Consider the following 13745-nt stretch of genomic DNA (forward strand, 5'->3'; position numbering starts at 1 on the left):
AGTAAAACCATATTTCTAGCATCTTTGACTATGGCATGAGAAATTTGGGGCCCTGAATTTGATCCAAATTTTTTTCATATTTAGATCCATCTGTTTGTCCCAGGATGCATGCTTTCTTCATTGTCCATAATTTCAATTTTCAACAGATCTTCTTCATTAGTCCAGTGTTCTATACTGTCTTTCTATAAATCATCACAACTTGTCTGATATCACTTTGTTTGATATCACTTATCAAATTTGTCTGATATCACTTATCAAATTGTGTTCTTCATCGTTTTTTACATGTGAGGGTCAAGATTTTCTCTACTATCGTCAACCTCTGGCCACATTCTTTATGTTATTTTCCAGCATCTAAATTGTCCATTAATTGCTTTAAAATGTTTGGTATACCAAGTTGATTTGGAAGGCCAAAAATCTGGGGCCCATTTTTATGAAGTTCTACTTCATTTTTCTTGCATAAAGCACAGCCTTAATTCATTATCCATGCCTTTCAATTTGGATTTCTTTAAATTAGAATGAAAATCAAAAGTACACTAAGTGAAAAATTATCATTTTATAATTATTTTCTGACTTTTATATGTGTCTGTCTCATACCTAATTTGGCAGCAATGTTTTGAACTACATATAATTATTAAGTCTTTCTAGATCAGTAATTTTTTTTTTCAGGTAACATGTCTTTTTAAAATTTTTTCTTGAAGTATAGTTAACATACAACATTATAGTATTTTCAGGTGTACAATATAATGATTCAACAATTCTATACATTTTTCAGTACTCATCAGATAAATGTACTCTTCACCCATATCCCCCAACTGCCTCCTGTTTGGCAATTACCAGTGCATTCTCTCTATTTAAGAGTCTTCTTTTGTCTCTTTTTTTGTTTATTCATTTCTTTTGTTTCTTAAATTCCACATATGAATGAACTCATATGGTATTTGTCTTCCTCTGACTGATTTATTTCACTTAGCATTATATCCTCTAGTCTAACTATATTGATGCAAATTGCAAGTTCTCATTTTTTAATGGCCGAGTAATATTCCATTGTGTATGTGTACATATACCCCACATTTATCCATTCATCTATCAATGGACGCTTGGGTCATTTCCATATCTTGGCTGTTGTAAATAATGCTGCAAAAAAATAGGGGTGTATATATCTTTTTGAATGAGTGTTTTCATTTTCTTTAGGTAAATACCCAGTAGTAGAGTTACTGGACCAAATGGTACTTCTATTTTTAATTTTTAAGAACCTCCGTACCGTTTTCTACCACTTTATATTCCCACCAACAGTGCATGAATGTTCCTTTTTCTCCATGTTTCCATGCTAATACTTGCCATTTCTTGTGTTTTTTATTTTAGCCGTTCTGACAGGTGTACAATAATACCTCATTATGGTTTTGATTTGCATTTCCCTGATGATTAGTAACATTGAACATCTTTTTATGTGTCTGTTGGCCATCTGTATGTCTCCTTGGAAAAATGTCTATTCAAGTCCTCTGACCATCTTTAATTAGATTATTTGTTTTTTATGTGTTGAGTTTTATACGTTCTTTATATGTTTTGGATATTACCCCTTACGAGATTTATCATTTGCAGATATTTTTTTCTCATTTACTGGATTGCCTTCATTGTTTTGTTTCCTTTGCTGTGCAAAAGCTTTGATGTTTTGAACTGCATATGATTATTAAGTCTTTCTAGATCAGTAAATTTATTCTTGATAGAAACAAGTCTTTTTACACATTCATATTTCAGTTTTGTAACATTAAATTACCTGATTGTAAAATGAGTATAATAAGAATAAACAAATTTGAGAACAGTTACAACTGAATCTTAGTAAACTTACAAGTCATATGGAAGGAATGAGAATATATGGGCCATGAGCATTTCAATTGCTGTAAACATTGGTCAGCTTGTCACTGGGGATGGAGAGCACTGGTTAATCTGTAAAAAGATGTTGACTGGGGAGCCTGGGTGGCTCAGTTGTTAAGCATCTGCCTTTGGCTCGGGTCATGATCACAGTCCTGGGATCGAGCCCCACATTGGGCTCTCTGCTCAGCAGGAAGCCTGCTTCTCCCTCTCCCACTCCTCCTGCTTATGTTCCCTCTCTTGCTGTCTCTCTCTCTGTCAAATAAATAAATAAAATCTTAAAAAAAAAAAAGATGTTGATTAAGAGAGCTCAGTAGTTAGGACACCTAGGTGGCTCAGTCAGTTGAGCGTCTGCCTTTGGCTCAGGTCATGATCTTCGGGCCCTGAGATGGAGTCCTGCACTGGGCTCTTTGCTCAGTCAGGAGCCTGGTTCTCCCTCTTCCTGCTGCTCCCCCTGCTTGTGCACTCTCTCTCTTCTCTCTCTCTGACAAATAAATAAATAAAATAAAATAAAAACAGAGCTAGTAGTAAAACTTGTGGAATGAAGAGTTAAACTGAAGAAGGATCGGTGATGATTTGCTAACAATGCATGGTCCTTGTCTCTTATTGTAATTAATAATTTGCATGAAAATGTAAAAGGCATTTTATCATATTTGAAGATGATACAAAACTACATGAAAAAGTGAAGTTCTGTAATGGTTAGCACATCTTAGATACTCAATACATATTTATTGAGTTGAATTGATGACCTAATGTGAGCTCAGCTATAAAACTAGATCAAAATTAATACCATTAAATTTGACAGTGGTAGATATTATTTAATTATATTGACTTTCCAAAAACCCAATATGCAAGTACATGATAAAATTGATTTCAAATTATTTGATGTCAAAAATATATGAGATGTTAGCTTGACCTTAAATTTAACAATATAATTAGGCAAACTTTAAAACTCCATGTTATCTTGGGCTCCTCTGGAAGGAGTATGGAATACAGGTGGAAGACAGTCAGCATCTCCTGGCACTCAGGCCTAGTTTAAACATACCTGGATCTCTGAATTCATTTCTGGGTTATATAATTTAAGTAAAAGTCAGAAGAAAATTGGGGTGCCTGGCTGGCTCAGTCTGTAGAGTGTATGACTCTTGATCTCGGGGTTGTGGGTTTGAGCCCCACATTGGGTGTAGAGATTACTTAAAAATAAAATCCTTAAAAAAAAAAAGAAAAAGGGGCACGTGGGTGGCTCAGTTGGTTAAGCATCTGACTCTTGATTTCGGCTCAGGTCATGATCTCAAGGTCATGAGATAGAGTCCTGCGTCAGGCTGTGTCCTCAGTTGGGAGTCCACTTTTCTCTCTCTCTCTCCCTTCACCCCTCCCCCTGCTTGCTCTCTCTCTCTCTCTCTCTCTCTCTCTCAAATAAATAAATAAATCTTTTAAAAAGTAAAAATAGGGACACCTGGGTGGCTCAGTTGGTTAAGCATCTGCCTTTGGCTCAGGTCATGATCCCAGGGCCCTGGGATTGAGTCCCAGATCGGGCTCCCTGCTCAGTGGAGAACCTTCTTCTGCCTCTGCCTGTTGTTCCACTGGCTCGTGGTCTCTCTCTCTCTCTCTCTGACAAATAAATAAAATCTTAAATAAATAAATAAATAATAAATAAAAAGGAAAAAAGAAAATGTAAGAGTATAGAAAGAAATATAGCTAGGAATCTTAATACCATCTGAAAAAGAATCAGAAGTGTTAAGAATGTTTATTAGAAAGAGTAGAAGATGCAAGAATATCTGTCCTTCGGTGGCTATTATGGACGTATCAGTGTTACACCAAGAGAAAGAAGAACTTTTCAATAGGAACAATAACTGTTCCACTGTAGATCATATTCCCCACATGTGTCATAGGCACATTAAGCTAAGCTTGTACAAAATCAAACTCAATTACATTCCTAGTGCCATTGTCCAAGTTTAGGCATTTATTAATTTTCTTTCTCATGATGATATCCCATTGGTCTCCCTGCTTGTAGATTCCCTCCTCTTCCTTCCACTGTTCAGAGTATTTTTAGGTTTACCCTTCTGAATCATAAATAGCACCATATTGATCCCCAACTTTAGAGAGCTCACCACTGCCATCAAGGTAAAGTCCACACCTCTTGGCATGGTATTCATTGCTCCTCTTGACCCATCCCAAGTCAGCTTTATGACCTCATCCCTGGCTGTTCTGCTCTGGCCAAGCCAAACCCTCAAGGTTTCCAGGGCACAACACATACTTTTGACCTTCCATGATTTTGATCATACTCTTCTAGCTTCTCAGAAAGTCCTTTCCCTTCTACACCATTTAAAATATGTATACACCCTTCCAGATCCAGCTTAGATGTTTGTCTATCAAATATACCTAGAGATTTATTGAAAAATGTTATCTATATGAAAAGAGCCCACATGGTTTATTTGATTTTACTGGCTTTATTATCAGGTATTTATTGAGTACTATACTATTAAGGAATCAAAGAGTCATCTCAAGCACCTAACATGATCCTTGGTACATAGTAAATTCCCAATGAGCATTTGTTAGATGTAACCAGAAGATATAAATAATTATATGAGACAATTCATGTTAAGTATCAGTGAGGCAACAGGAGAGATATTTAGCTTCATGCGAGAAGGTAATAGTGTTGGTTATGTTGCATTTGAGGTACTGGCTGGATACCCAAGAAGATATACACTCTTCTTTTTAAGAATAATGGCAACTTAATGCATGTATATGAAGACAAGGAAAGTAGAAAAAGAGAAGAAATAAATATTAAGAGAGATCAGATAAATGATAGATACAGGTATTCAAGTGAAGAGTTAAAAATGACAGGGAGAGATGAAAGTTCTTCAGAAATGTGGGTGAAGAATGAGACAGAATATTGAAAACACATCAGGAGGTATTTTAGTTGGATGGGACTTCACAAGGCACATTAAATAAGTTTATTATTATCAGCTTGTTAATAAAAGACCCAAAAACCTTTTTGTGTTCTCCACAAAATGACAAAGTTTAATGCTACAGCATTTTGGAAAGACCAGTTACCCTGTCTCTTATTGCTTTAGAGTTGGAGAAAATTAAAAAGCCATTTATGACCACCATCTAGGTCCTTTGTGTTGCATATGTAATGAAACAGTTTCAATTCAGATGCTCAACAAAATTTTAATTTCACACAGCAGTGGGATTGCATCTTTCAGCACCATTCAAATGTCATTTTCTTAGGCAATAACCAGAGTCTTTTACTTGGAAAATCAGAGTTCCTGGAAAAGAGATTCTACTGTTCTCTGGCTCAGTTTTATTCAATGATTGCATGATTTTTAGAAAGGCAATAAGGCTGTTACCTCTCTCTAAATCTTAAAAAGTCTTGGTAAGATTTATCTCCACAGTTGCCTGATTTGCCACTTCAGCCAAGCTGCCTACGTACAGAGTGGCACCACAGGTTTCTACCACATGACAGGACTTCGTCCCCATTGTCAGTGCTGTGACATGCTGCTGAGCCTTCTCATCCTACTCACCCACTGTTCACTGTCACTCAAATGCTTATCGATATCCAGGGCTCATTAATAAGGTGGTGTGGATAGGACAGAGAAGTCCCTCTTTTTTTTATTTTTTATTGTTATGTTAATCACCATACAGTACATCATTAGTTTTTGATGTAGTGTTCCATGATTCATTGTTTGTGTATAACACCCAGTGCTCCATGCAATACATGCCCTCTTTAATACCCATCCTCTTTTAAATTATCTTCATAAAAAAAATGATCTTCAAAAGCCACTCACATGCAAGTTGGACAGATACGGTGAAAATAATGGGTGCTATTTTATTCAAAACAAAACAAAACTGTCAGTGAAATTCAGCATTTCCTAACAAAATGTGTGGGATCCTCTCTCTGAACTAATCACAGAGCTTTGCTTTCACCTTTCTGTAAGGCAACATGATTTGTCTCAAAGAAACAAGTACTTTAGAGCCAGCAAATATGGGTTCTACTCTTGCTACCTACTAGCTGTGAGACCTTGGTCTTTAATTTCCTTCAAAAGTGGGCATAATGACTAGCTCTCAGAGTTGTTACAAAGTTTGAAAGAGACAGGGCGTGGAGCCTTACAGATAGATGGAACTCAGCCCATGGTCTTCATCATTCAGAAAGGCATTTATGAAGCATATTCTGTGGATCAGCGCTGAGCTGAGAATGTGCACATGGATAAGCCTCACTCCTTGCTCTGAAAACATGCATGACTTAGCAGGGGAAAAAAAAGGCGTGTAAATAAATGGTGGTGATTCTCAGTTCTGGTGCTATTTGGGATGTGTGGAAAAGATGGGATGGTGCACCAAACAGCGTGTCAACTGCCCTGGGGTGATGAGGGAGGCATATCATATACTGCTTCACAGAATAGACTCTAACAGTGTCTAGAAAAATGATAGAAGGAGAATGATGGCCATTTGTTGATAAGATTGGGGATTTTTTTTAAGACAAAGATATTCTGAGCACTTAGCTCTCCAATATTAAAAGCTTGAAGTTTTAGCTGTGCCTTCCTCCCATGCTGCTTCCTGCAGTTTTTTCAGAATTCCATCTGGCTTGTCTCTGCCTGAGGAGCTGAAAGGGCCAGGCACGGGTTCCTTGTAATTTGTCAGTCATGATAGAACTAGCAACACACTGTCTACACAGTCAGTAATACAGAATGCACAGAACCGGCTTGGTTCCGGGGGAAAGATGTTAGGTGTTTTTAAAAAATACCAGTTATTGGGACGCCTGGGTGGCTCAGTCGTTAAGTGTCTGCCTTCGGCTCAGGTCACGATCCCCTCCTGGGATCAAGTCCCACATCGGGCTCCTTGCTCAGTGAGGAGCCTGCTTCTCCCTCTCCCTCTGCTGCTCCCCGTGCTTGTGCTCTCTCTCTCTGACAAATAAATAAATAAAAATCTTTAAAAAAAAATACCAGTTTATTATCACCATCTGGTAGCTCCTAATACCTACTACAAGTGTTCCCCATTCAAGTCCTGCTTACATATTGCTATCAGGGAAAAACAAAAATTCCCTTGTGTCTATAGGTCTTGACTTATCAAATAATTCACTGTATTTGTCTTAGTAAAGTAAAAGGGTAATTACATGTTATGAAAGGCTCTGGTTGTTCAAAATTTACACATTCGGAGAAACTGGCTGACTTTGCTTGTGTAATATATGAGGAGTCAAATTCTGTGAGCACTTCAAGGTATCTTCCACATTTAATTTAAGTGTCAGTAAAACTTTAAGAGGGATGTTACTGGAATAATTTAGGGTAGAATAATAGTAATTAGTTTAAGGTAGTGATAAGTAAAGAGAGATTGCTGAATTTTTCTTTTTTTTAATTATATGGGCTAGGCTAATGGTGAGGAAGCTATCAGGAATTCCAGTTACTCATTCATCTTGGTTAGCAGGCATCATTGATCTTTACCCAAAAGGACTGTTGGTACTTTCTAAACCAGTGTAATATATATGGCAAAGGAAAGGATTAAACAGTTTAAACAAAAGAAACACAATTAACAAGTAAGCATATAGAAAAAAATGGTCATTTTAGTAAAAAGAAGAAATACTCATAAATCTGAAGTATCGTTTTGTACCTATTATCAATTTTTTAAATTATAATGTTAGTGACTATAAGATTGTGGTGAAACTGGCATATATATATTTTATATTATTTAAAAAGATATTAATGGAATATATATTATAATATATTGGAGGCAATAAAATGATACATAACTTTTGAAAAGTAATTAATAACATAAATCAAGAACCTAGTGAATGTTTCCATTTGGGGAATATAGTAAAAGGAAATTGTCAAATAAGAAAAAGTAATTTATAACAATATATTCATGCAACATTGTTTATAATATTAAAACAGTAGAAATAACCCAAATATCTAAGCACAAAAGAATAAATATATCTTCAGAGGAAAAAACATTATATAACATGAAAATAATAATTATGGAGACCCTATAAGAAATGTTTAAATTATAATATAATAAGCAAATGCAGGATATAAAGCTATATATGGTCTGTGTATATATAAAACTATATGAAGCAGATGTGGACATATAGAGAGTCAATAACATAGCATAGAAGTACACACACTTGGCAACAAGATAGGCTTTAGTTTGAATTCTGGCTCCATATTTGCAAGCTATTGATTTCTGATAAGTTGTTTAAGTTTTGTGTGCTTTGTTTTTTTATATATAAAATGTGGCTACTCATACATACCTACAGGACAGCTGCAATAATTAAATTAGATAATTCTGTAACATCTGAGACAAGGTAATGGAATTATATGTGATTTTTTTAACTTTCTCTTATTTTGATTTTCATTAATTTATAATGTTTTTACAATAGAAAATATATTTTAATTTGATACTGATCACCAAATTTATATTATACTCCCAAATACACACCTTGTGGCACTGACTATATAACTAAAAGAAATGATCTAAGTAATTATTCTTATTTAGTGCTATGTTAAAATACACATTCTGCTAAATCATATTATTTATTTAACAAATACTTATGTAGCTTTTACCATGTAATAGACACCGTTTTAAACATTGTATTCACTGAATCCTTATAAAAATCCCAGGAGGAAAGTACTATTGCTATCCTGATCTCACAGGTGAGAAACTGACACACAGAGAGATGTAGTTCACTTGAGCAAGGTCACATTGGTCCATTTGGTGGAGCTGGGATTTTAACTCAAGCATCTGGCTACATGGCCCAGCTCCTGAATGCTAGGCTGTTTTTCAACTGTCAGTCAAAACATGTTCAGGGAACATATATCATGCTCGACACTATGAAGGATGCCAGGAAACATAGGGCACAATCCTTAATTTCAACAACATTCTCTAGTTTTTAGCTACAATGCCCAAATTCTCCCTCAACCTCAGATAAATGTCATCCATGTCACAACTAAATGCTATTCACAGAGGGATACCACTTATCATCCATAATGACTGAATTTCTGGATGAAAATCTGGAGCCTACATCTTGGCTCTCTGTGACAATGTCAGTGTTTTCAGAAGTATGTGCTGAGAAGTTGTGGAATTGTGTGAAGGTGTCTAATGTTCTGCAAACATCTGACTCGGGTTTCTCTTTATTCATATATTTGTGTATATACACCTTCATAACGTGTGTGTGTGTGTTTATAACTAATATTACAATTAAGATATTACATCAATACAACAAACTAAAATTACACACTGAAACACATTTTATCATACATTTTAACACATAGGAAATCTACAAAGCATTACTTTTTGCTGCTGGATTGTTACTGTACATATCTCAGAGGAACCTCTATCTCTAATTGAAGAGTATTCTGAGAATGCAAAACACATTCTTACAGATCTGAGAAATTGTCACCATTTGGGAGATGATATAACATGATGGTTAAGAATAATGTCTCTAGAATCAGACAGTTTAGATGCTATCTCAAGCACAAGTATTTACCACATGACTTGGGACACGTTTCTAAACCTCTCCATACCTTAGTTCCTTCACCTGTTAATGGGACAGGGTGTACCTCATAGGATTGAGAGAAGTAAACAAATAAATGTAGAAAAGGAATTCAGGCAATATGAGTGCAAAATGAATGATAAACATTATAATTTTTATTGCAACTGCTTATCTATAAAATCAGTCTTATTACCATGCAACAAACAAAATATGGATTTACATTAAATTCTAAGGTTGGCATGCAACCAGAGGTCTCATTTTTCAAGTTTTTGTGTTCATCCAACAGCTGAATTGTTATTAATTTTACAAGTGAGTGTTGCAAATGTGAACTAATATGAAAGCTTATACTAATTAAATACTTCTCCAATTTTCAAATCCACTGTTTAAAAATGTGTTATAAAAATGTTCTTCACTTAAAAAGTAATACACTGCATCATAATGAAATTATGAAAATTACCTCTTCCAAATATTTTTCTTTTCATGTCTTTCTGTCATTTCAAGGTTACTTTTGAATAATACATGCTGAAATCAAATTATAAGGAAATATTACCCCCTTATCCGGTAGAGTACCAGATTTTGGTGGATGATTCTACATCTCACCAAAGAACATTTTAGCTCCATTGGATTTCTTTCAAGATTTGTTCTTTTCTTGACAATAGGACTGATGACAATGTGCAAAGACATTTTAAATAAATGACCTGTGTTTGTTTTTTCTTTCTCTTGTTGCAGTCATTCTCAACACAGCACCGCAACCCGCCAGCCTTCAGTGACCCTCCAACGGGCCATCTCCCTGGAAGGGTAAGATGAGAATAATATGGAGCCTTCTCTTACACTAAACTGGAGCCTCATCACTAGGGCATGCAGAAATTTCCTTCCTTCCTTCCTTCCTTCCCTTTTTTCCTCTCTTCCTTCCTTCTCTTAACAAATAATCTGTAAAGTTTATGTTATGTGCCAAGTACTGTGCTAGGTACTTCATTTAACAAGTCAAATGAGATCTATTCTTTACCTTCAGAGGGCTCATTGTCTATTGGGAGTGGCAGAAATACAGACACATATTTGCATCCGGTGTAAGCATCACAAAGGAGATGCATGTAAGGGATTAATGGAAGATCCTGGAAGGACACCTGGCTGAGAATGGGCATCAAAGAAGGAGGGGGGAGCAGGTCAGGATGGTTTCAGAGAAGACATAACTGTCAAGCTGAGAACTGAAGCACCTATGGATAATTGCCTGGCAGACACTGGAAGGAAGGGTACTCTGAGCAGAAGAAAGGGCATGTGCAAAAACATGAACACATGAGCAAGCATGAGGTGGCATAAGGCCATTAGGTGACTCAGAGATTGGCCTAGGGTATGTGAAGCAGTGGGGCAGGAGATAAGAATGGAGATGTTGGGGGTGCCTGGGTGGCTCAATAGGTCATGGGTCCAACTCTTAATTTTGGTTCAGGTCATGGTCTCTGGATTGTGAGATCCAGCCCAGTGTCAGGCTGTGCACTCAGTGGGGAGTCTTTTGGAGATTCTCTCTCTCCCTCTCCCTCTGCCCCTCCCCCTGCTCGTACTCTCTCTTGCTTGTTCTCTCTGTCTAAAATAAATAAATCTTAAAAAAAAAAAAAAGAATGGAGATATTGGCTGGGCAGGCTTACATGTAGAGGACTTAGTATTTTGTATTTCTGAATTCCCCAATCAGATAAAAGCTGGAGTGGTTGGGGGGGAAGGGGTTAATATTTCCCTCCACTTGTTTTATAATTATAGCTGGTTGAATTGAGAACATTTAATTGATTAATGTATAAAAATTAAATCATTTTACTTCTCCAATATCTGTTACCAATTTTGTTTCAACCTTATTTCTCAATGACACGTAGGCTTCCTTAATGGCATTTCAATTTAAATCTCTAACTTTATTATTTATTAGTCCTTTCTATTTTAAAATTTTATATTTTATTCAGACCTCTGTCCCTCCTTCTAACATAATTAGGACTTGGGTTCCACCAGAGTGTTCTGGAGTTGACAGGGGTATGGTCCGCTCTATCTCTGATATCACCCCTCTAGATGGTCCTTTCTCTTAGATTTCTCCTCTGGTAGTATTGGGGCAAAAAAAAAAAAAAAAGGAAACAGGAATTGGCACTTCCTCACCATTCTACTGTGGCTGTCCCCTTTCTCTTGGTTAACTCTGGTGATGTAGCCTGAATGGGTGGATAACCAAACATGCACCAATGTTGGGAGACTCCCACAGCTCCTCCAGCCAAGTGATACCCTGGGAGACCAGCTGTTTCTTCAACAGAACACCTGGCAACAGCACACTGTACCTTCCCACATACTCACCACTCCCTGAACCATAGCAGTCCCTCCCATGACCGGAGTCCCCAATTCTCATCTGTCCTCAGCAGCTTCAAACCTGAGGCTTGCAGGCCAAACAGCAGCCATCTTTCCTCCCCCTCAGGTAGAGCTTACCAGGGACAGTCCTTACCTCTTTTCTCCCTGGCTGACCTTCTTGTCTTCTCTCCCCATGGTTCTTTTCCATCCTGGGTGGCAACAGGGCAAAGCAACAAACTCCATGGCTTAATGGAGGTCCACCTTGGAGAGAGATGTTAGTCTTTACTTCATGGAAGAGCATAAATATTATAAATAGTTTTCATGGAGTGCCCTTTCTTGCCTTCAGCTAAGGAAACCCCTTGCATGTCCCCAGACCCATAAGAAAGTGAGCAAAAGGAATGTGGCCTCTCCGTGGGCACTGCACTCTCCGCCCTCAAAAGGACAGTTCCTTCCCCTGGTAGCCCTCCTCTTCTGTTTGTGATGGTAAAGAACATCAAACCACTTTGGTTCCTCTAGTAAACAAACAAAAACAGAGAGATAGGAATGGTAGGCTAGATATGAATAATAGCTAAATAGCTCTGGAGAATTAAGCAGCTTTTTTCTCAATAGGACAGTGTCTTCTTTGTAACATTTGTTCTAGTCCATAAAAAAACAAAAAAGGCATAAGAAGTTCTCAATCAGTAAGTCACAGAATTTGGTTCTGTAGTAATATTTAAGTTGGTCTAGATTCTGGATCATAGCCAGACTCCCTGAGTTTAAGTCTGGACTCAGGAACTTACTAGCTGTGTGACAGCAAGTTGCTTGTGTTTTTGTATAAAACATACAATTATGTATGTTTTTATACAAACGTACGTTTGTTTTATATGCCTTAATTTCCTCATCTGTAAAATGTACATACTTAGTATTTCCTTACAGAGTTTTTCTTGAGAATGAAAGTTATATATATTATTTTTTATAATAGTACTGGCATTATATGTGTTTGCTATAGTATAGTATAATGTTCATTGCTGTTGTTCTTATACATAACATATACTTAATTTATCAGGCAGGAGAGTTCTGCATTTATATTAAATAAGGATTCGTTAAAACAGTCAGGGATCGGTGTCGTCACTGTACTTTGGAGAGGCATATTCCTATATACACAGGTAATAATCATTTGTGGAAGCAATTCAAATCATTGAGTTTGCTTCATTGCTGAGTGAATATATCTATATATATATATCTATATACACACACACACACACATATATATATATGTATTCTAATTACCAAGATTATACTTAAATGCTCATTAAACACATTAAAGAATAGTGTAAGCCTTTTCTACATAGCGGCTTATCCTCAGCTCCAAAGGGAAGAATATAGGTATATGTCTCTCAGAAAGTTTAAGACAAAGACACTATGTAAACACAAGAGGAAATAGTCTCCCCAGCCTGTGAACATTCTCCAGTTGCACTTAAGAATGTTCATCAGTCATCACCTGCAGTGCAGGTGTGTGTGGCCTTGTGATTGAACCCTCCATACCACCCCTGCTGATTTCCTCTTTCTGGAAAATGCCATAGTTTATAAAAACTATTCCACAAAACTTGCTGGTCACATTCTCCAAAGGACCGTGATCAGTTTTAAATTCTGCCTGTTATATCAGACATGTGGAACAGGCAAAGGAAAGGACGTCCAGAGTTAACAAAGAGCTGGGACAGCATTCTATCAAGAAAACATTGACAGGGTTAGGATTCTATGATTTGAAGAAAGGAGCTCGTCATTAAAGAGATTACATTCAAAATGTGCAACTTGTTGGAATAAAAATAGTTCAAATTCATGGATATTCCTTCAAGGGAAGAGAAAAGAAACTAATATTTATTAAGTGCTTATCAGCTACCTGGTGTGTTCTCATTCCCTCTCTCTCCTCATCCATCTATCTTCTATAATTTCATTTCAAAATAGTCATGTAAAATAGGCATCCTTTTTTCTGAATCTTGATTCTCAGAGGAGGTAAGTAATTTTCCCAAGGACACCTACCTAGAAAGCACAGTTTTGATTTGAAACCAAATTAAATTCTTCTGTACAACAATGCAGCGTGAAAAGTCTT

The 13745-nt window shown here is 36.6% G+C and overlaps 1 protein-coding gene across 25 annotated transcripts in view; it reads left to right on the forward strand.

Annotated features, from left to right (window-relative positions):
* Positions 1 to 13745, forward strand: part of DLG2 (discs large MAGUK scaffold protein 2) — a 2208086-nt gene that overhangs the window by 1807421 nt on the left and 386920 nt on the right. For all 25 annotated transcript variants that reach the window (XR_003517338.2, XM_027578649.2, XM_027578631.2 and 22 more), the window contains one exon: positions 10076 to 10144. Coding sequence is in view for 24 of the 25 variants with exons in the window: in XM_027578649.2 (XP_027434450.2) it covers positions 10076 to 10144 (69 nt within the window). In the remaining variant the exon portion in view is untranslated. The remainder of the gene's footprint in view (positions 1 to 10075; positions 10145 to 13745) is intronic.

Source organism: Zalophus californianus, chromosome 11 (genome assembly GCF_009762305.2).
Source record: "Zalophus californianus isolate mZalCal1 chromosome 11, mZalCal1.pri.v2, whole genome shotgun sequence".
In the NCBI taxonomy this organism is placed as follows: domain Eukaryota; kingdom Metazoa; phylum Chordata; class Mammalia; order Carnivora; family Otariidae; genus Zalophus; species Zalophus californianus.